General features: G+C 42.6%; 1 protein-coding gene across 4 annotated transcripts; it reads left to right on the top strand.

Annotated features, from left to right (window-relative positions):
• The first annotated feature begins 338 nt into the window (after window positions 1-338).
• UBASH3A (ubiquitin associated and SH3 domain containing A) lies at window positions 339-23,117 on the top strand. Of its 4 annotated transcripts, none has more exons than XM_035116531.3 (14): window positions 483-613; window positions 3,976-4,029; window positions 5,471-5,657; window positions 6,216-6,414; window positions 6,903-7,072; window positions 10,086-10,294; window positions 11,461-11,566; window positions 13,685-13,793; window positions 14,609-14,731; window positions 15,859-15,951; window positions 16,539-16,683; window positions 20,495-20,601; window positions 21,216-21,322; window positions 22,746-23,117. In XM_035116531.3, exons 1-14 carry the CDS (start codon window positions 501-503, stop codon window positions 22,881-22,883), a joined length of 1,860 nt encoding a protein of 619 aa, XP_034972422.3. In that variant the 5' UTR covers window positions 483-500; the 3' UTR covers window positions 22,884-23,117. The 4 variants fall into 4 exon arrangements, with proteins under 4 accessions (XP_088523974.1, XP_034972422.3, XP_088523971.1 ...); XM_088667845.1 differs by having other exon boundaries at window positions 6,201-6,414; XM_088667848.1 differs by lacking the exon at window positions 21,216-21,322 and having other exon boundaries at window positions 339-613.
• The last annotated feature ends 1,170 nt before the right edge of the window (window positions 23,118-24,287 follow it).

Below are 24,287 nucleotides of genomic sequence, written 5' to 3'. Positions count from 1 at the left end.
CAAATTTAACTCATAGTAGACCCATATAACTTAGTAATTAATTTCAATAGGTCTTTTCTAAATAAAAAAGTATTGGAATACCCCCCATATAAAATAACACAAGCAATTAATATCTCACTAGGCCTCCAAACAAACATCCAGCACTAGAATACCATCAATGTTGACTCAGTATTCCTTTGGAGTAAAAATTAATTATGACCCAGGAAATGTAGACATAGTTAGTTGATATATGTCACAGAATTACATATAGGACTGCAGTATATAGACATTTGCAGCTCACGTGGGACCTGTCCTGTGTGTTGTATTCAGTTTTTCCCTTCCAGCCTGCTTACAGTAGTAATTGTAAGAGCTACAACATGCTGCGAAAACAGGATATCAGCTTGTGTCAAAAAGATCGGAGGAGGTTTTGAGGTTTTGATTTTTATCTTCACAGACTCTGCCTCCCCACTTTTTCTCTGTGTGTTTGTCTTACATGCATTCCCAAAAGAGAAAGAGAAGAGATGGCGGAGGCCGAGACACCGCTCTACGCCAAGATCTTGAACAAGTACAAAAACAGAACGACCCAGTCCTTACTGGAGCCTCTTTTGGCTGCTGAGTTCCCCATACACACAGCGTGAGTACCTCTGGAGTTACATTGCCATAAAGCCCTCTCTGATCTGTTTGCAAAGTTTTATCTGTAAGCTAAAAGACTGTGTGGCGCCATCGACATCACGGAACATCCCCTTCTGTATTGCAGCAAGCTCGGCTCTTGGGTTGGGTATCACAAGAGACTTATGGGTATGCTTAGACTTTCTGCAGCCAAACCTGTTGAGGGAGATTATTTGGCATAGTTTTACCATAAAGTCATGATTTATTGTATTGACCATTACGTTGCCCTTGCATGTTGTGTCAGATTTGCCACGGCAAGAGCTGTAAGAGAGCCTGAAACCCCGGAATAGTTGGGGGGAGGGGTGTTTTATTTTAGTTTAATTTTAGTTTTTATGGTATATTGTGATTTTATGTTGTGAGACCTGTGGGTATAGGGCTGTATACTACAACAACTACTACCACCACTAATAAATGCACTATGAAATAAATGACTCCTGTGGGGAATCTCAGCTCTCAGGGTGCTTAACAATAATGCTAATAGTAATAACTCTAATATTTATAATTTATGTGGCACCTGCAGCTAAGCTCTCTACACAATGTTTTCAAAGATAGGCCTTCCCTGGTGCCTTGCAATGAGATCCCTAATCTAACTAATGGTGCTTAGTCATGTCTCCTGGTGGCATTCTGAGGGAGGCCTAGCTGGAGATAGCTTCTACACAAGCTGGAGCAGTAACCATTTTTGCGGTGATTTAAAATTCTGTGGCACTGGAAACGCTGAGGTGGTTGGAACAGCAGAAAGCACAGAGCACCTTGCTAAGGACTACGGTGGGCATGTGATGCACATACAGTGGTACCTCGGGTTACAAACACTTCGGGTTACAAACTCCACTAACCCAGAAGTAGTACCTCAGGCTACAAACTTTGCCCCAGGATGAGAATGGAAATCGTGTGGTGGCGGTGCGGCGGCAGCAGGAAACCCCATTAGCTAAAGTGGTACCTCAGGTTAAGAACTGTTTCAGGTTAAGAACGGACCTGCAGAGCAAATTAAGTTCGTAACTGTAAGTCCATGTTGCTCACTTGAAAGAGGATAGAAATGTTGAGGGGCGTATACCTGCAATTCACTGTTGTTGTTTTTTATGATAGCGGCAGCCGTGCAATATGTTTCCAAATTATGGTTCCCAAATGAGATCTGTGTGTCAGAGCAGCTCAAATTGAATGCCACATTTGCTTGCTTTTATTCTTTCCTACTGTGCTGCCTATATTTATAGGCTGTCTTTCTGCCAAAGCACTCAAGATGGCTTACAGTTTAAATAATGGCTTGTGATTTGAAAGACATGAGAAAAAGGAACAGGAAAAGAAGTTACACACGTTCTGAAATTACACACTCAGGATTTTCTTCTGATCCCTTTTGAAACTTTGTGTCTCTAGTACTTGGGTAGCTGTGCTTATTTCTCATATGAATGGAGATGTGTTTTTACAAGCAGTGTTTTGCATGCACAACATTCAACATGGAAACATTTTGCAGGTTTGCCACTTTTCAGTGATCTGGTATGGTGTCTGTAATCGTAATCTAAAGAAGTTGGAGTTCTTGATTGAAGCTTACACAAAAAATTGTAGAAGGCGAGAACTCTGGCCACAAAAGTAAAATTGTGTTGGACTAATAGTTCGAATGATTCACATTTTTCAAATAGTCTCTTATTATTATTTTTTATTCTTTTCTTTTCTTTGATTCTTCTTATTTATTTCTTGAAGTTTATATGACAGGTGAAGAAGTGCGCCAGGACAAGGCCCTGTTTCAAAAATTCTTCTTCAGCAAATAGTCAACATGTACTTGAAGTCAACTCTAAGCTACTATAAGAGACTATTGCCTTCTACAATTTTTTTTTGTAATGGTAATCTGGCACGTAGAAATTAATCAGGTTAAATATTTCAGGGAGGTAAAGTGATGGAGAAAGCTTCACCAGTTTAATGTCTTCATGTCAGGCTGCTTTTAAACTCACAGGAACAAAACCATGAAGAGAGGGAGAAATGTTTAAGCATATAAGGCTGCAACATTTAGTTGATTAAAAAGTCTTCACATAGATCTAAAAGTTTCCCCAGTTAAACAGGAAATCGATTTTTAAACCTGAACTATTTTTAACATCATTGCTTACCAAAGGAAACCACTACAGCACAGGAGATGGAGATTGTACCTGAGAAGAAGCACCCCCCTTTCCCTGTCATATATGTCTCTTTTAACCAAAACAATGGGTGCTTCTTTCTTCATAATGACAATTGAGTCATTGACAAATTTGTGAGAACGAAAGTATTATCAACTAGGGGTAAATGAACGTGTCAATTTCGATTTTCTAAGTTTCTCATTTTTCCAATCTTATATTCAGTTCTCCATATTTCTGCTGCAACTTGCAATTATTATTATTATTATTATTTGGGGAAAAAATCCTAATGAATATCCTTTAGCATTTTATGGTGGTTTTCTAATAAACACATGTTTGTATATAGTTTTGATTAAGATATACATTTTTCCAAGCAATTTTCCCGAATAGAATGCATTTTTGTTATTTTTCCACTAATGTATATGGGTTGGGTTGGTTTTTTTGCACATTCCTCCCTAATGTATGCATTTTAGTATATATTATTTAGCTGGAGAACTTAATCATAAAATTCTGGGAACTATGAATTTTGAGAGATACCTGTGTTTCAGATTCTGTATTGGTTCAAAAAGTGCAAATTAGATCATTTCTTATTAAAACATGAAATGAATTGGATTTCTCATCCATCTCTATTATCAATTCACGAGGCCGTTCTCAACCTCCTGTCAGTCCAGCTGCAGAGGTCACATACACACAACTTCTCTGTCTCAGCAAAAGTCATATTTATCCATTGTAAACTCCTCTGTGGACTAGAGATGGGGAATATGGGGCCCCCAAGATGTTGTTGGACTACAACTCAATTTTGCTTGATCGTTGCCCATACCGGCTGGGGCAGATGGGAGTCCGAGTCCTACAAAATCTGGAGGCCTACAAAAGCAAACATTTCTACTGCTGTTATCCCATTTTTGCTCATCATGTCTCTTTGGGGGTTTGCTGAATCTCATGGTTCTTTGTGTCTGGCAGGGTTGGAATAGCAAAACTGATCAGTTAATGAATCAAAACCCATTTTGCCGAATCAACTACAATTTCTTTATTCAGGTGGAAGTCTAACAACTTGTTAAAACACAAGATAGGCAGCCTTATTCTTGGTTTCAGAATCTAAATTTAGCTGATGCAGTAGTAAGCCATTATGTTCAGAAAACTTCCCCACAGCCAAATACCAGAAGTGCAGCATACTGTTCAAATGTGATTGTGGCTTTGTTCTCACATAGTGGGTTCATTGTACTTTCCTCAGGCTAAAAGCTTTGGCAGCTACTGGGCAAAAGACAGCAGAAGATGCCGCAAAGTGGTGAGTGTGTAAAAGCTGTACTTCTCAATGACATGGATTAGAAGGTATTGTTCCATCTTTTGCGGGGTGGGGTGGGGGGTTTCCCCCTAAGACTGTATCTGACATTGTAGGAAATGATGCTACAAAATCGCAGCAAACTCAAATATATATTTCAGTGATGGAATGAGAAAATTCAGTATGGCAGTATGTTAGATTTACTATCAATCCCCTGGCCCTGAGCCTTCTTCTCTTGGGGATTCCCCAGCTGTTGCCTCCCACCACTCCTCTGCAACAAGGCAGGGAATGACAATGGTGGCTGGCCTGTTAGGGCAAATGGTGCTCTACCCCACCAACCTCAGTCAGTTCCAGCCAGCAGTATAACCTCTTTTAGGATGGCGGACACCACTCCATTCTGCAATGAAATGTTTCCCACAGCCTGGGCCCAACTAGTCTTCACCACCTCTGCTAAAAAAAGAAACTGGTGGGGAGTTTCCCGACCCCTTAAGATCTTCCTTCCTTCTTTCTTTCTTCTTTGACAATCGCTCGTAGCCGAGTAAGATTGTCTTCTATAAACAAGGTTTTAAAAGTGAGTCTGTAAGTGATTGTGGAGGCCAATTCTGGATCCACACATCCTTCCATAGTGGGGACATAGGTTTCCAGGCGGGAGTTGATCATGGTGAGGGTTTGTCAAGTGTGCCTTCCTCTTAGCGTGTTCCTCCCTTTCGTCCTGAGTTCGAGCGTCTTCAAAACCCATGACACCTTTGGTAAAGGCTGTTCTCTAATTGAAGCACTCGCAGGCCAGTGTTTCCCAGTTGCTGGTGTTTATACTACATTTTTAAAGATTTGCCTTGAGAGAGTCTTTGAACCTCTTTTTGTTGACCACCAGCATTATGCTTACCATTTTAAAGTTCGGAGTAGAGTAGTTGCTTTGGAAGATGATAATCAGGCATCCACACAACATGACCAGTCCTACGAAGTGGATGTTGAAGAATCATTGCTTCGATACTGGTGATCTTCGCTTCTCCCAGTACACTGGCATTAGTTTGCCTGTCTTCCCAGGTGATGTGTAAAAATATTCGGAGACACCGTTGATGGAATCTTTCAAGGAGTTGGAGATGTAATTTACTGCTCACAGAGCTACAGTTCTCAGCAATCTTAAAAAAAATGGTTCCCAGGATTTGGGGGTGGGGTGCCATAGTGTGGGTGCAATCTATATGTTTAAAATGCCCTGCATCAGGTCCGGCACATCCACGAGGAGAGGTGAAGCAGCTGCCTCAGACAGCGGAAGCCCCCAAGGCAGAGCCCCTGTGGGTCCCTTACCTGCCCTGCCATTACTGCCAGAGAAGCAGTGCCAGCACCTGTGCCAATTTCTTGTGAGATCACTTTGTACCACCTACATAAAGCATGAATCAGCTCTAGCAGAACACCGTCATAAGTTCATAACTTCATCTCTACATTGCAGGTTGCATTCTCACTACAATGATCCCTCACTGGAAGACCCAATCCCTCAGGAATATGCCCTCTATTTGTGCCCGACGGGTGCTTTGTATGACACACTGATGGAATTTTGGAAAGAAAGCAAAAACCAATGTGGGAAAAACAAAGCCCATGAAGTTTTCCCACACATCACACTTTCTGAATTCTTTACGGTGAGGGAACAAAGTATTTATTGTGATGACAATGACTGAAGTCTCTCGATTTCAGCCAAGAGTCAGCCCCAGAACCTATTTGCAGGGCTTGCCATTTTTTAATCCATCCATTTTTGCTTGGTTGTGTGCCTTGTTCATCTATTTCCAGTGTTCAGGAATGAGTGTTGTTGCTTGCTTAGCCAAAAAAATACTGCCGATTTACAAGAGGCAGGTATCAGTCAACCTGGGGAAGCTCCAAGATTTGCAGAAGTGCCAAAAGAAAAAAGAAAAAACCCTTTAGGGGGAAAAAACTCTAAAGGGAGGGAGCTAAAACTGGCTAATATGGGGTTAGCATACTCAGTGGCCCTGAAAGGTCAACTGAACATTTTGAGAGTGTGTGGGAAAGCAGGTGTGTGGATGACCGTAATGGAGTCTTTTGGAAGAGGAAATGGCTGGCTTAAACACTTAACACTGCAGAGTTTCGTTGCAGATCCTACTTGTAAAAAATGGTGCAGTTTATGAATCTGCCTGTGGCAAGGGCATCCATTGAAAGGCTGTAACTAGTGGGTTTTATTCCAGTGTGAAGACCAAAAAGTTGATGGCTTGTACGAAGCCTTGAAAAGAGCAGGCGACAGGTTTTCTGGTTACTTCCCGGCAATCATTTCCTTATCACTACACTCCTCCAGCACCTACATTGGCTTCTTTGTTAGCGACGGCCCTGCAAATGTCCTCAAGTCGTTTGCTGCAGCTTTTGCTTCAGAGGCTATCGTTTTAGCAGGTAACTACTTTGACAAACTCATTGCCACTGTTGAGATTTTCCCTGTTTCATGTTGGCACACGTAAGCAGAGAAGCTGCCCTCTCCATTTCAGTGTCACGAAAAGTTCTGCAGGAGTTTGCATATTGTAAAGGCCGTCTTTTTTCCCTGACATCAAGCAGCACCAGGCAGCCCCTTCTTGTGTGTAGCTTTCTGAGTGCACTGAAGCCTGCACGTGTGTAACTGCTTGTATGTACTAGGGCTGCAATCCTACCCACTTAACTGGAAGGAAATCCCATTGAATTCAAAGGGTAGACACCCATAGGATTGCACCATAAATCGGAGCTATAATGCATTTTTTAAAATGACTTTTTAAAGCATAGTATGAAAAAAATTATAGAATACAACTCTGGGAATAAAAGAGTGAAAACTAATTCCATCCTTCAATACTATTTGACTGTTGTTGTTGTTGTTGTTGTTGTTGTTGTTGTTGTTGTTGTTGTTGTTATAGATTGCTGTGTAAAACCTTCAACAAAGCAGCTCCATCTTACATTGGCCAACAAATTTTACCCTCACCATCAAAAGACTTTGGAACAACTGGCGAAATCAGTCAATTCTAAGCAAAGCTGCCAGTGGACAGCAGTTCTGTATTCCAGAGATATGCGCTTTGTACATTACCAGGTGTGTACACTACAAGATACTGAGAATGTGCACTGACCACAGGGTTTTCCTTATATCTGTATCTGTAGTTTTGGAAAGTAACTTGATCTGTTTTGGATCCTCTCTGTGTCTTTCCGGTTCAATTCATTATTTGGAATCAAATCAGATCTGTTAAAAACAAAGTCCTACTACGACCCACAATTCAATATTATGGGGTATCTAAAAATGGCTCTACTCCCCATTCCCCAATCACAAGTGGGTGAAATTTGCAGGCACAGCAACCCTTTTTGAGTGGGTTAATTGTAGGCAGATACGTTCAGGGGTTTGATACAAAGCACCTCTAAAGTTTAATTTTTTTAACAATAGAAAAGCAAATAACCTTTTTATTTTCTGTAGTACTGGATGGAATTTGCCAGCAATGTTGCCCCATCTGAGGAGTTGACATCTGCTGAATTTCAGATTAATAGCTGCAGTTGTCCTCCTGCAAATGCAGGCTTTACTCTTTCAGGGTGGGGGAATAATAGGATGTAGATATGAGAAAAGGGAGGGGACATGGGTGGCGCTGTGGGTTAAACCACAAAGCCTAGGGCTTGCCGATGAGAAGGTCAGCGGTTCGAATCCCCACAATGGGGTGAGCTCCCGTTGTTTGGTCCCAGCTCCTGCCAACCTAGCAGTTCGAAAGCACGTCAAAGTGCAAGTAGGTAATAGGTACTGCTACAGCGGGAAGGTAAACGGCGCTTCCATGTGCTGCTCTGGTTCGCCAGAAGCGGCTTTGTCATGCTGGCCACATGACCTGGAAGCTGTACGCTGGCTCCCTTGGCCAATAACGCGAGATGAGCGCCGCAACCCCAGAGTCGGTCACGACTGGACCTAATGGTCAGGGGTCCCTTTACCCTTTACCTTTATGAGAAAGGGGCATGGATCCCCAGGAAAGACTAGGTTGGGGAAAGTGCAATCCCTCAGGAAGGACTTTGTTATTCCAAGAGGAAGAAAATGTTTTATTATTATTATTATTATTACATTAGGTATTTTGTGGTTTTATACTGTAAACTGCCCTGTGGTCCTTGGACGAAGGGTGGTATATAAATTAAGTAAATAAATAAGTAAATAAATAAATAAGGCTTGTTGGTGGGGGATGGGCTTCTGACATAAACCTTAGGATTTGGAGGGAGATATCTCTATTAACTTGCATAAATCCACATGAAACACTAACAGTGTTGAATTCCCTCTTCCACATTGCTATGATTTGAATGTCTGGGGGAAATAATTCACTGTGTTTAAAAGCTAGACCTGTCCATTAAAATGAACTATCTGTCACCTCTCCAACCCATCTCCTCCCCTCTCAAGCTCTGGACATTTCCCTAGTTTTGGTTTTCATGTGTGCTTTTGGACAGCTGAAGCCACTTGGAAGCTTAAAGAGTCCCCAAGTTAAAATTGTGGTTCAACTCAGAAATGTGAGAAGACTCTCTGAATAAATTAACACCCATACTAGATACATTACTCTTTGAAATTGGAAAGAACTTTCTGTGGGTGTTTGTTTTGGTTAGATATAGAGTGCTCACCTTCGTGATAAGCTTTTGGCAATGGATCACTTTAATTTCATTTACGAAACAGAAAGATATCCTTTCTTTTAGTCTGGCTACGTGGCATTCTACTCTGAAAAGTCATTTTGCACGCCAGGAATTTTCTTGGAGAGTCCCAGATCCTTTGCACAAAAGAGAGGTCTCAGATTCCAATATTTCCCTGTTTTTGCTAACAATGTTTATGCCAGGGTTTCTCAGACCACTGATAGATGTAGCACTAGGGGTAGGTGAAAATTTCAATTCAGTTCACATTTAAGGGAATTTGCACTTTCAAAACAATGTGTGAACCACAACACAAATTTGCACGTCTCTGAATTTTGCAGTGCAATTCTCCAGCCAAGTAAAGTGTACAAAATGCATATGTGTGCGTATAAATGCGTATATTAGTGAATGTAACATGCAAAAAAAAAGGCATTGTATTAGGGGAAATTGCTTTCAAAACTTATTAAGCAAATCTGTGTCTTCTAGGAGAATATTGCACTAAATTGCTGGTGAATTTTCATGAGTACTTTTTTTTTAATGGTAATTGATATTGAAATGTGGGGAATTGAACTTAATATTGGAAAAGTGAGAAACTGAGATTAATAAAAAAATGACATATTCACCCATCCCTGGTTGTTGTTTTTTACTCCCACCCATTTTTCTGAATTAAAGCTGCACTTTAGCCTTATACCAAAAGAGATCTATTTTTAGTGTGCATTGAGTGAATATACAGAGAAGAATATATGAAAGGCAGAAGCAGCTGTCTGTGTGGGGTAGAACCTCTATGTTAGCTTCCTGGCAAATGGATCATTGTAGCTTACCAGGAGGGAAAGGGGTCAGGTGTCAGAGAGGTCAGTACAGTGCAAATGCCCTGACAGAGGAGCTGGATTGGTTTCGTCAGTGCATTTGCACTGCACCAACTACCTCAGCCCTCTCCAGTCCAGGAAACAACAGTGACTCACCAGCTAGTGCAGCAGTTCCACCCTTCTTGGTGAGTTGCTCCACTGAAAAAGGCTTTTAACCTATTTTGTGATAAGCAGCTGTTTTCCATGACACATCATATTAACATAATCAGATAACTGCAGTTATACCATGAACAGTAAAGCCTGTGAGCGTCTCTTTCATTGAGCTCTAAGGCAGGCATCCCCAAACTGCGGCCCTCCAGATGTTTTGGCCTACAATTCCCATGATCCCTAGCTAACAGGAACAGTGGTCGGGGAAGATGGGAATTGTAGTCCAAAACATCTGGAGAGCCGAAGTTTGGGGGTGCCTGCTCTAAGGTTTCTCCTGTTACAAATATAAACTGATTCAATGTCTCAAATATAGTTGAAGCAGATGCCGGAATGTCTCTGCTTTTCCTGGATCTGACAAAACGTATCTCACATTATTGTTCTCCTCTTTTCTCTCTCTCTCTCTCTCTCTCTCTCTCTCTCTCTCTCTCTCTCTTTAAAAAAATCAATTTCTCTTAGCTTTTGAGGGCCCTGTTCCAGTATAAGCCTCAGAACATTGATGAACTGATGCTGAAAGTTGGGGATCTGGTTTATGTTGACCGGGCAAAGCAAACTGAAGTTTGTGAAGGCTGGGTGATTGGCATCTCCCACAGAACTGGGTGCCGGGGATTTGTTCCTGAAAATTACACAGAAAAAGCCAACGAGTCAGATACCTGGGTCAAACACAGGTTAGTATTTTTTATGGCATATGTGCAAACTATTCCATATCATTCTCCACTTGTATAAGAGTTGAGTTGTATTACCCTTCACTTTTAGTTATTAAGTCAACCCTGTGCAGACTGATCACTGTATAATAGACAATAATGTAGTATTCCACCATGCTGCATAAGTGCTGGAGAAACTGCACTAAGTTCAGGAATTATTAGCAAAACAGCCAATGAATAGAACTGGGTCCAGACTTTAGATCCCTTATGTTTAGCATGTCAGTGCAGACTCATATAATAGAAATAAAGGCTAGTTCTGAAGTCTTACCTGTTTTGTTATTTTGGAGATTTCCTGCAACACCGATATCCAAAACAATTGAACTTTGGGGCATTCCCACCACATGTGGAGGTATGTTCCTATGCAGGTGTAGCCTCTCCAACATTTAGATGAGGTTTCTGGGTGTCAACAGTGCCAGCTTCCATAGTGTTAGGTACCATATATATATATATAAGTTTCAGAGTGAGTAGTTCTCTTCATTTGGCTGAGATGGATTTAAATGGTGGTTTAGACCACATTTTAGATCATTGGGTAGGATTTATTTCGTATCGTATGTCATACACCGTCTTTCTAAGTGCTCTAGAAATTATCAAGTATCATATTTCAATGTGCCTTAGAAGCTAGCATTCTTTCAAGATGTTTGGAAGACTAGCCATGTCTTACTTATTAAGCACTCTAGAGGCTAGCATTAAGTTTCTCAGACCTAGAGATTAACACAGTCTTTCTAACAAGGTCCTTCTAACTGCTTGTTTTTCTCCCACACTCAGCTTGAATATTTGTAAATAAACAGATGTCACACAACCACCATACATCTCCATAAATCACAAGGAAAGTGGCACTTTAAGAGGCTGCCCTCTTTACCATGTAAGAAAATTGGGAGCACAATATAGCAAATATACATTGGCTATATTCATAGATTATTTATTTCTACAGTCTGCCATATTGTCATTCAGAAAACCATTGTGGGCTCAACCTTCTTTGCAGAGGTCAGTGGGTTTGGTCAGCCTGGGGGTGGCCTTAATGTCACATAGCGTGGATTTTGTGTTTGGTTTCAAAAAGAAGCGTGAGCCTGGATTTCTCCACTATTTTATTATCCCTCTCTCAGTCACTGTCATCCAACTTTCTTTTACAGAGAATATATGTTCACTCTGCAGTCTAAGAATAAAAATGAGTCTTGCAATAAACTGAAAAACCCAAATCCTTTGCCAAGAAATGCAGGCAAAATGCTTCCTCTTCAGGTAACTGGCTTTTGAATGTCTTCATCCTAGGGAGTGTGTATGAATGCTAGTGAAAGAAAAGCTGCTGTACAAAATAGGTTTGCGCAAGTAAAATTTTAGACAGTTTTGGGGTTTCAACATCACATGAAGTGTAACATAAAGAAACCTGCCTAGGCAGAAGGATTTCTGTTTTCAGAAGTGAACCAGTTTTCAAAACCTTGGGGAAGAGATAGGGACCCTGTGGCCCTCTGGGTGCTATTGGACCTCAATTCCCATCACCCCCAGAGCATGGCTGTTGGTCAGGGGTGATGGGAGCTGTAGTTCAACATCTGGAGCAGGGGTCAGCAACCTTTTGCAGCCGTGGGCCCGTCCACCGTCCCTCAGACCATGTGTGTCAGGAGTATGGGCAGGAGTCAGGCTCTGGGGCCTGTAGTGCTTTGCAGGACTGGGGCCTGCCTCAGCTTGTGCTGGAGAAGCAAGGCGTGGCCACACAGGTGAAGACCTCAGCTTGTGCTCGTGAGGCAAGGAGTGGTCACTCAGGTGAGGCCACTTGATGCCTCACTGCACCTGGTGGCAGGAGCTGGGAGGGATAAAAGCTCAGCATTTCCCTTCAGCTCTTTGCCACAGCAACGCTATCCCTGCCTGGTTGCATCTGGCTTCTTGATCCTTGCTCCGTGAACCCTTGCCTTGCCGACGTCTTGATTCTTGCTCCGTGGACCCTTGCCTTGCCGACGCCTTGATCCTTGCTCTGTGGACCCTTGCCTTGCCGACGTCTTGATCCTTGCTCCGTGGACCCTTGCCGACGTCTTGATCCTTGCTCCGTGGACCCGTGCCTTGCCGACGCCTTGATCCTCGACCCTTGTACCTTCGCCTTGCTTCTTGTTCCTTGAACCTTCGCCTTGCTTCTTGTTCCTTGAACCTTCGCCGTGCTTCTTGTTCCTTGAGCCTTCGCCTTGCTCCTTGCTCCTTGGACCTTCGCCTTGTCAACGCCTTGCTCCTTGACTCCCAGACCTTCGTCTTCGCCTCTGCCTTGCTCCCTGACCCTGTGACTGCCTGCTGCTGGACCCTCAGCCCTGCACCTGTTCCTGCTTCTACACCACCATCTTGCCTCTGGTCCTGACGCCCGCCGACCGGACCGTGACAATGTGGTGGGCCGGACTATATTTTGGAAAAAAAAATGTGAACGAATTCCTATGCCCCATAAATAACCCAGACATGCATTTTAAATAAAAGCACACATTCTACTTATGTGAAAACACCAAGCAGGCCCCACAAATAACCCAGAGATGCACTTTAAATAAAAGCACACATTCTACTTATGTGAAAAGACCAAGCAGGCCCCACAAATAACCCAGAGGTGCATTTTAAATAAAAGGACACATTCTACTCATGTAAAAACACGCTGATTCCTGGACCGTCCACGGGTCAGACTGAGAAGGCGATTGGGCCCCATCCGGCCCACAGGCCTTAGGTTGCCTACCCCTGATCTGGAGCATCGCAGGCTTCCTGTCTGTGCCTCAGGGCTCTCTTATGCATTATATTCAGATCTCCACAAGGCAAGCAGTTATTGTAGTCAGCGGGCGAAAGCATGTTGCTTTAATAGACTGTTTTGTACTCCTAGACTATGTCATCTTTTGGTGGATTTATCATAAAAGCAACCCCAAATTCAGAATCTAGCAACCGCTAGCCATATATCACACCCTACTTGTGAGCCTCTTAGAAGGAGCTGGTTAAATTCTGCTGGGGACAAAATGTGGTTTCCCCCCATATCTTGTTGGACTCCAGCTACCATCAACCCAAACCAGCATGGCCAATGGCCAGGAATGATGAGAGCTGTATTCCCCAGCAACTAGAGGCCCACATATTCCCCACTCCTGCTACACTATATAAGCCAGACATTGTTTTGATTTAACATGGAAATTCCTACATTCTTACCAGGATCTGAACTTGCACCATTTGTCCCAGTGACAAGAATGTCAGTGTCACTGGTTGATGCACTTAAAATTTATAGAGGTGCCATTTTGTAGAGACCATGCCAGTGCAGCATGGTGCAAATAATACTTCTGCGCATTTAAACTTCTGGTTATCTAAAAGTTTCTGTCATTTTAATGAGCAGAGTTGTAATGCAATTTCTTCCAGCTCCCTGGGAAAAGCACAGTCCCAAGAGGCCTCTTGATTATTCGCCATGGAGAAAGGGTAGATCAAGTGTTTGGGAAGTCTTGGGTCCAGCAGTGTTTTGATGCAGATGGTAAGTAGAAGGCTGGGGATCTGATACAGCAGATTTGACCTAAAGTAAGGTATCATATTAACAGTAATGAACAAACAAAAATGATTAGCCCATCTGCTCCCTGGAAACCCTGTTGAGAATGGAAATGATCTCTCTGTGAGTTCCCAAGTTGCCTTGAGTTTGAAATGGGTTCATCATGAATTAATAAAGCAGCATTTTCAGGGGCTGTGCAACTTATGCATCAGACTCTAAAATCAGTAAACTTAGGCTAAGATAGGGTCTGGAAATCAAGCCTTATGAGGAACAGTTGAAGGAGCTGGGTATTTTAGCCTGAGACGATATCAGATAGCCATTTTCACATATCTAAAGTGCTGTCACATGGAAGATGGAGCAAGCTTGTTTTCTCCTGCTCTGGAGGGTAGGACTTGAACCAATGGATTCAAGTTACAAGAAGGAATGTTCCAACTAAACATCAGGAACATTTTCCAACAGTGAGGGCTTTTCAACAATGGAATGGACTCCCTCAGAAGGTTGTGGACTCCCCTTCGTTGGAGGTTTTTAAGCATAGGTAGGGTGGCTATCTGTCATGGATGCTTTAGTTGGGATCTGGGCATTGCAGAGGGTTAGCCTAGATGATCCTTGGGGTCTCATCCAACTCTACAATTCTATGATTCAGTGACTCTATTGGATGGGTGGGGAACTGAGATTGTAGTAGTGGTAGCATTCTAAAGACACCTAGGCTATAATGGATTAAAAGCAAACCTAAGAAAAATAAAATTAGATTTGCTGTGGAAGTTCTAGCATTAGTTGTAAAAAGCATTCTGAATTTGTTCCAGGAAAATATCATCGAGCTGACCTCAATTACCCCACCAGTCTACCAAATCGAAAAGATAGCATCAAGAACTTTGAACATGATCCTCCTTTATCATGTTGTGGTATTTTCCAGTCTAGGCTAATAGGTAAGCTAAACAGAAGTTGGGACAACAGACAGAAGGGCTTGGTGGTTCAGATTTTCCACCAAGTCAATCAGAGACCATGCTGGCAATAGCTTTCCAGAATGCAAGGTGGATGTGCTATCTCACCATGAAGGTATCCAGCCACAATGAGCATGTCCACCATAACAGAAGGGATTTAAGTCCAGTTCATACTGGATAACACAGGTGTCCTCAATCCATAATCTCACCCTCATTAATGACAGCAATATTTCTCACCAGAAAGTAGCATCTCGTTTAACCAGAAGCCTGCATGAACCAAACTTTGGTCAAAACTTAAACAAGCAACTTCTTCATTGCTGAATGTATCTGGGTGGGCCTTTGCTGAACAGGTGGAAGATCTTGGTCATGGAGAAGAGCGTTGCTCAGGGCTGGCCAAAGATATATTGAGGCAAAGGAGAAGATGCCCACACCAATTCCAAACCTAAGTTCAGCACTGGTGATGGGAAAGTGTTCTCCATTGTAACTGAAGGCTTCAAGCTGGCTTAGGCAAGCACAGGACATGGTGTGGTGCACACAGTTTTCTCCTCCAACCGAGGGAAATGACTGGGGTGCTTAGGAGGAAGGGCCTGGGGCCGCTGACCACTTTTAAGGCTGAGAATGACCACCTCATTCTATGTAATAATGGTAAGGGCAGCAATGAATTACTGGATAATATAGCACTTTATGAAGTGCTTGTGTGGGCCATGGAACTTCCATTTAATTTTACTTTCAGCTTAATTTTGGAAGAGCAACAACATAGCAGCTCACAAGGGCTGTAATGTGGGGCAACACTAGTAGATAGACAAACAGTAGCTCAGTGTTGAACAGAAATAGGCGTGAACATATTTCAGGCAATACAATGGCACCCTTTACAGAATTGTTTAACGAGAATCATAAATTTCAACTCAATTTCCACAAAGACTCTAGTAGTTCTTCTTCATTGCTTCTTAATTCAGAAAGCATCCCTGAATGAGTCCATCCATTTCAATTGTATATTAGAACACAAAACAATGCATATGGGAATGAAAGCTCCCGCCCGCAATCCATATGAACATGCTTTGCACCCATATTTTCTTTTTGTGGAGGATTTTTTTGTGCTTCTTCATTCCCAGGAGAAGCCCTGCTCGAGAAGGAAGTGGTCATTAGCTGTGTCTACTCTTCCCCAGCACTACGCTGTATCCAAACTTCTCAATATGTATTAGAAGGTAAGTGACCCTTTCTGACAGAAGGGATGTATGGAACCAATCAAGGCTGAAGTGGTGTGCTGGCATCTCAACTATTTTGAAGGAGAAGCATTTTCTCAGGGCCAGTTCTACCACCAGGCAGAGTGAGAAAGCCAGTTCAGGCAGTGGATTTGGTTTTTCTGTGAGGCTGTAGACACAATACATATAAAGCACATTATGAGGGGGTTTTTCTACAATCAAGTGGTATATAAATCTTATGAAATAAATAAATATTTCCCCCAGCAAATCCTGGGAACTGTTGTTTGTTAAGGGTGCTGGGAGTTATGTACTGGGGGAAACTACATTTTTTCAGGATTCTTTGGGTGTGCACACAGCCTTAATTTTTTACTGTGGCATTTTTATTGCTGCAGAGGGGGAACAGAGCTGTTTTTCTCAGGGAGAGAAACAGACAGACAAAATAATTAACCTCTGGGACATTACTTATTCCAGATCACACCACATAAATACTTTTCATAAGACTTTTTGCAATGTTTATTGAATGCAAGATTTGGTCTTAAACCGGTTCTATATGATTTTCTTTGTTTTAATATCGGCTTTGATCATTGCAGGGCTTCAGCTGGAACAAAAAGCCAAGATTTGTATAGAACCTGGACTCTTTGAATGGACTAAGTGGGAGATAAGCACAGTTGTTCCCTCTTTTATGACACAGAGAGAATTGACAGAGGCCAATTACAGTATAGATACCACATACAAGTAAGCACTACAGTTACAGAAACCCAGTTATTGTATAATAATAATAAGCCAAACCATGGCTTAGCGCGAATGGGCAAATGTACAGGTTTCACTGCACTGCTTCCCCCAGTCCTGCTGCTGCCAAACCATGAGGCAAACCATGAGCATGTTTCCAGAATGGTGCCTAAATGTTGTGATGTGTGTGACTAAGAAAGAGTGACTACCCAGAGCTGAACCAAACACTTCTCTTTATGGTCATCAGAATTAACAGAATGTAGCAAGTGTGTTCTTACTCACTCAGGTAGGATAGTCGCTATTCATTATCAGATGTAGTATTAATCATTTAATACTACAGTCAGGAATTAGATGGGAGTAAAGGTAAAGGTAAAGGGACCCCTGACCATTAGGTCCAGACGCGGACGACTCTGGGGTTGTGACGCTCATCTCACTTTACTGGCCAAGGGAGCTTCCAGGTCACGTGGCCAGTATGACTAAGCCACTTCTGGCGAACCAGAGCAGCGCATGGAAACGCCGATTACCTTCCTGCCAGAGCGGTACCTATTTATTTACTTGTACTTTGATGTCCCTTCAAACTGCTAGGTTGGCAGGAGCTGGGACCGAACAACGGGAGCTCACCCCGTCGTGGGGATTTGAATAGCCAACCTTCTGATCGGCAAGCCCTAGGTTCTGTGGTTTAACCCACAGCGCCCCCCGCATCCCTTCCCAAGATGGGAGTACTGCAAGCCAACTTCTAAGAAATTCAGCCCAATTCTATTTGCTCCTATTGTCATTGTGGTTTAGTGGCTACTACAACATCCTGTGAAAGGCAGACCTGGAAATGGATGCTTCATTTATCTCTGCAAGCATGGAATAATTCCTTTGTTTGTGTTCCTTGCTAGAGCAAGGCTCTGCTAGAGCTAGAAGCCAAGAGCCCACATTTGTGTTGTTGGCCTTAGGACTAGGAGCCAGAGAAGAAAACCCATTCCTTGCTTCTGGCTAACTGAAAGCCAATTGTTGGCTGATAAACATTAAGGGAGGGCTGTTGCCTTTATGCCTTGCTTATGTACTTTCTGAAGGCATCTACAGTAGATGGCAACTGCTGGAAACAGAAGTTTAGATGAATTAGATAATTGGTCTGATCCAGCAGGGCTGTTCTTATGTTCTTAAGTCCTGTGTGTCTAAGTGATGCCCTTATTTATTTAACTTATTTATTAGCAAAATGTCTATATCCCTTAACTGTAAGGAAATCTATAAGCTGCTGCTGAAGAGGCAGCACCAGTGGCTGGAACAAGCAAGTGGTATGGTATAAGGGGACTTCACTGAATCAAGGAGACAGGGTCTTCTTCGGCTTGGGCACCTAAGGCCAACTCTATGCTCTGTTACAGTATGCAGACAAGAGCGTAGAAATAAGCTCTTCCAGTGCAATAAACCAATGCCTCTTTTAATAAGCTAGACAGCAGAAGGGAAGTGTAGTCTGGTCTCCATTGCAACTAGGGTTTGCAGGGAGAGGGGTAGGAGAAAACCGAGATCCCTTAAATCAATGAGGTTGATAGTACTTCCGTTATAGTGTATAATGTTGTTATATTATCTATGACTGGGGACCCAGGCGGCGCTGTGGGTTAAACCACAGAGTCTAGGGCTTGCTGATCAGAAGGTCGGCGGTTCGAATCCCTGCAACGGGGTGAGCTCCCGTTGCTCGGTCCCAGCTCCTGCCCACCTAGCAGTTCGAAAGCACATCAAAGTGCAAGTAGATAAATAGGGACCGCTCCAGCGGGAAGGTAAATGGTGTTTCCGTGTGCTGCTCTGGTTCGCCAGAAGCAGCTTTGTCATGCTGGCCACATGACCCGGAAGCTGTCTGCGGACAAATGTCGGCTCCCTCGGCCTATAGAGCGAGATGAGCGCCGCAACCCCAGAGTTGGACACGACTGGACCTGATGGTCAGGGGCCCCTTTACCTTATTAGCTATGACTAAGCTTTATTTGCCCAAGGGGCATGTTATCTCTTACTCATCCAATACTCTATCATGTATGTCCTCTGAGGCAGACACGTAGACACAGGCACACTGTGTCCCCCACCTCCTAGCTGCTCCATGCCCCCTTCCATTCACTGAATGATTAAACTGAAGATCCGGGGGGTGGGGGTGGGTTGATTTGTATCCTCATCCAAGCACTGGGCCCCACTTATCCTAGCACTGTGTGTACTTTCTTTTATTTTCATTTTGCCACTGCTGCTAAAATTGGTGAGATCTTTAGAGAGGCAAGAAAAAATGGCTGGTGGATCCAGATCAGACCCCGCCCCCCAAAAAACTACCCTTGATCTAGGCTAGTTGCAGAATATATCAAAGTAAAGGTAACACGTTTTAAAAAGAAACACATAACAAGCAACTGCTTGGGAAGAATCAAGAGCAATTGCTGCTAGTGCAATGATGGGTGTTAGTGGAGACACTTTAGAAGCAAATCAGCTTAGATTCTACGTTTAATCACATTTCTGAACAATAATAACACCATATATTATAGGTACAAAAAGTTTGCACACTTTGTAAAAAGTAGTTATTCTTGCACTTTCATCAACCGTGCTTAGTCTTCTCTTTCTTAACCCTCTGTGGCAATGGGGTTCTGTGGTTCAGGGCAGTTTGCAAAACCTCAAACAGAACAGGAAACAATAACTAGCACAGGATCGATTGTAGTCTTGTAGCTTCCTCTTGGAGTCCTTTTGGCAAAAGGCCAAAATGATTCAACTGTGGAAATTGTTCAGCTGATAAAAAAATGACTTTGGCTGACCATATGTGTGCTCTGGGAGGGGGTGGGAAAACAACTCTTATCTGTTTGTTGTATGACTCAGCACAGAACAACATCCTCAGCTTTAAAGGGAGTTGTTAGCAAAATCACACACCCCCTCCTTTTATCAAAAAGCAGTTTTACAACAATGCTATTTTCCAACCCCTGGGCACCTTGGAAGGATAGAAAATTAATTAATAAAACAAAATCATAAAATAAATAAATCTTATAGAGGGGTTTTTTTTGGGGGGGGGTTACAAATCCAAACAACTTCTATACTTCTGTACTTCAGTGACCTCAAGGCAGCTAGGGCATGTTTTGCTCATCAAATCCCATAAGGTTGCGAGGAAGGCTTGCTGGAAAAATACTTTTCTTTGTTGTTTGTTCCCCTTATCAAATCAATCCATTTATTACCGCCAATAGACCAAAACACAAGAATATCAGAGAAAAAGAGATTCAAAGGGTAACATAAAAACTATTATATAAAGCTACAACAATTTCAAGCTAGTCCCTGAAGATGCTGTTTCAGATCCTGGGTTTTTCTCTTGTTCTCACCACTACTGATAGAAATTTAGGCACTAAGAGCAATATTTGGGGTTTTATCTTCCATCAAATCAATTACAAAACAGAAGCACATGTTCTATAGATTCTACCCCTTGTTTATAAAGGGGCTTCCCTTTATAACTCCTGATCAGCTACATCAAGTCTCTTTCAAAGGTTCTGAAAGTGCCTCTTAAAGGAGGTTGTTGTTACTGCCAGTCAGCTTAGTAGCTACAGCAACCTCCTTTGACTTTTGGCAGGTATCATTCACCTGCCATCATGATAACATCCGGTGAGTGGTTCTGCCTACCTGTCAAAGTTGTCCCATACAGGGTTGGGGGAGATAAGGATCTGGCCCACTGGCTAAATACGGTTCCCCACTCATGCTCTAAATGAACAATTTCCTAAAACCATCAAGCAGGTTAAGTGATGGAGCCTGGAATGGCATTCAAATGTTCCAAGCCTAACGTTTCCTTCGAGCCAACAAATGTTAACCAAGTGGATTTCGTTAACAGGTGTCATTTTCCTCTTTCTTCTCTGATGGCATCCGAAGGCTATGAGGACTATGTGAACAGATGCTCTGCAAGTATAAAACAGATTGTCGGCTCCTGTGCAACCGAAGGTAACTCTATGGTAACTCTTGATTTCATTGCTTTAAATCTTCAAGGACAGAATCACAAGCACAAATTTGCTCTTTTAAAAAATGCCTTTATGGCAACCAAAATATAGGCGGGCTAGAACATATGCAGGCCTGAAAGTTCTCAAGCACCACTAGTACTCCTTCAGGGGTGGGGAAACCCAATCAGATGATCCAGATTATCATCATCATCATCATCATCATCTCCTCAGACTGAAGGTCGCATTCCTTTTTCAGCAACCTTTCAGGAGCAACATAGCAATGGTGGGAGGGGCCAGAAGCAAAAATGAGCAGCACAATGAATGTAAATTTTACCTTTCCACTGTAGGCTAGTTTCTACACACACTCCTCATACACCCCTCTTTAGCCTTCACCCAGGCAATCAAGTGCCATTGCTTGAACGCAAGGGCACATTCCAGCCTGGCAAAAGCACTCAAGGAGGTTCAAAGTAGCGCAAGTGAGATGGGTGGCTTGGGGAGAGTCCAAAGGGTTAGATAGGGAAATGTGGAAGGCTGCATTTGTGCTCCTGCAGCACTGAAGTTCCCCACCCCTGCACTACCTTAATAAACTACTCTAAGAAGATCCACTTCTAACAATAGGCACCATCCTGGTTGTTGGCCATGGCTCATCTCTAGATTCCCTCACTCGACCATTACTGGGCCTTCCTGCCAGAGAGAGCGGTGACTTTCCCCAGTTCATTCGAAAGGTAAGGCCCTCCCTGTCTGTTGCATTTATATCCCACCTTTTTATCCAAGGAGCTCAAGGTGGCATTTGTGGTTTTCCCTCCCCTCGTTTAATCCCAACAACAACCCTGTGAAGCAGGTTAGGATGAGAGGCAGGGACTTGCCCAAGCTCACCCCGTGAGCTTCAAGGCCAAGTGGGGATCTGAACCCTGGTCTCCCAGGTCACTTCCCAATATTCCACTGGCTTGAAATAACTTGGTTCTTCAGGCTTGTTTGCCCCTATTATGTGCATAATCATCAGAAATTAAGACTTTTCTTGCCATAAGGACCATAGCTCAGTGGCAGAGAACATCCTTTGCAATGCAGGTAGTTCAGGATTCAATCCCTGGCATCTCAAGGAAGGGCTGGGAAACCCACCCCCACCCCCCAAGATCCTGGAGAGTCATTGCCAGTGAAAGTCAATAGTACTGGGTTAGAAGAACCAGTGGTCTGATTCTGTCTAAAGCAGTTTCCTGTCTTTCTGCTCTGCATTCATAGTGTGATACATGTTTGCTCTTAGAAACAGGAGAAGCTGCCTTGTGTCAAATCAGACTGGTTGCTCACCTAGCAATATTTATTTCATTTCATTTCATTTCATGAAATTTAGACACCACTTGATTGTGAAAACAAAACAAAAACTCAAAGGGGTTTACAGAAAGATAAAACAAGAAAACTGAGGAAAAATTCATAACCGTACCTTAAAGCATACAAGTATTAAAACAGATTAAAATTACCTTAGCTTTCTAAGCATCTGTGTGGGCTTGTCTAAAGAAGAATGTTTTTAGCAGGCACCGAAAAGAGTACAGTGAAGGTGTCTGTTTGATGTCAATAGGCAGGAAGTTCCAAAGGGCAGGTGCTGCAACACTAAACAATAATGTTCTTACAAATGTGGAATGGGTATTATGTGGCACCTGTAGTGGTGCCCGTTCCGTCAATCGAAGCAGTTGAGTGTACACATGTGGGTAAGAGAACAACAGGAGTTCAGGCAGAGATCAGTCATTGCCCTCGCTTGATACCTAATCCTTTTAATTTGGAGTCAAGTGAACTATGCTTTCCCCCTTACCCTTGAGAATTACTAGAATTTGGCTGACAATATCCTTGGTGCTGTTGGTGAAGAAAGAGGGACCCACAGCATAATTATCAGATCCTCTGAGCCACTTTACACTGCTTAAATAACCTTCACTCCTTCAAGCCCTTGTGAGCCATTATTTGTTGCTTTCAAACGTCTCAAGTGACTTGCCCCTAACACTCTTGGATAATGAAAACTATTCAGTTACTAATGGTGGTGTTGGCTTATATGGGGGTAACTTACTTTCTTGCCCTAATAATAATAATAATAATAATAATAATAATAATAATAATAATAATAATAATAATACCATCTTGAAATCTTTTCTGCTTTACTAGATTCCTTCACTGGGCATGTGCTTCTGTGAAGAGCTTAAAGAAGAGAAGAAATGGCAAATGATTAAGCCACCAGTCAAGATGTTAACCCATGGAGCAAATGCTGCCTTCAGTTGGAAACACATCCTTCCGGACCATTAAGCAATGTTCATTCACTCTACTTGTGGATTTGTATTTCTGATTCAACAGAATCTCGCTGTTATTTCAAAACCTTGCTCTGCAGACTGTTTCTTGGTCATAGCCAAATAATGGAATGGAATAGAATTTGGGAATGGGCTTTTACATTTTACGTGAAATGTGTTTATGGTTTTTGTTGTTGTTGTTGTTTCTGTCTTTCTTGAAACAAGAAATAAAATCTACACATTTCACTTTTAACTGCATTTCTAGTGTAATAAAGAGGAGTGGAATTTCCTCTGATTCCCACACTTGCTTCCATCAAATAACTGCAGCAGTAATTAGATACGGGAACTGTTAAATGCCTTACAGTTCTTTTTTATGAAGCAAGAATAAAAGTATTGCTTTTGCTGTTGCAAAAACTGTACATTGCTGATAAGATCAACTTCACATTTCAGTTCCATATCTGCAAGTGATTTCCTGAGCTGGCATTTGTGTGATAAAATCATTATGACGACTACTTTAAATTCTGTCCTCACTTAAATTCTAAGATGAAGCATTCTACACACAAACACACACCTTCTCACTTCCATCTATAGACAGCATGTCTTCTGCAGACAAAATTCCATCTTCCCCTAGTCTTCCTCTCCCTTTCTTGCTCTGTCACAACAGCAGATGGGAAGCGTTCAGGACAGCTCCTGGCTAACAGTCACTTTGGAGTATAGTGTGGATTGGGTCTGGCATATGATTGTTGCTTTTAAGACTTACTGGTAAGTGTCCTTGATCCACACACCTATTTCTTTTACCCACTGTTGCAGGTCCAGACACAATGGAGCCATGGGCAGTGGGGTCAAGGCATAATAAAGTTGCAATAACCACAAAACAACCAACTGGGATTTAAATAGGCCCCAAATTTATTGATTACAGATGTCTGCATGTTTATGCATAAGCATTGGGTATGTATCCTGAATCAACCAGCCCAGTTCATTATTTGGCTAGGTTAACCAAGGTTAAGGATTGCCCTATGATGTGCATTAAATCAAGGCAACCCCTCCAAGGTCACCATTTTGGGGGTGCTATGGCCCATCAGCCCCCTGTCTTGGGTATCCAGACAGAAGCACCTCTCCCTGGATCCCTTTAAGGGGATAACCTGATCCTTTGGAGGGGGGCTATCCCCCATCCACTTAGACTAAGGATCCTGCCCAACGCTGATCTGCAACCTCCATTCTCCCCCAGCTGGCGGTAAGCAGTACTTGCCAATGGTAAAATAAGTTTGTGCAGGTTTTCGGAACACTAAAAACCCTTCCAAAACCAATTTACTGAAGGCAATAGTGGAATGAGTGTGCACATTATGGGCAACTACGCCTCTCTCAAGTTCTTAGACTAGGGTGGGAAACCTGTAAGCCTTCAAATGTTGCTAGACTACAATGC

The sequence above is a fragment of the Zootoca vivipara genome, chromosome 4 (assembly GCF_965207765.1).
Source record: "Zootoca vivipara chromosome 4, rZooViv2.hap1.1, whole genome shotgun sequence".
Taxonomy (NCBI): domain Eukaryota; kingdom Metazoa; phylum Chordata; class Lepidosauria; order Squamata; family Lacertidae; genus Zootoca; species Zootoca vivipara.
This window is presented reverse-complemented; position numbering and strand designations above follow the sequence as displayed.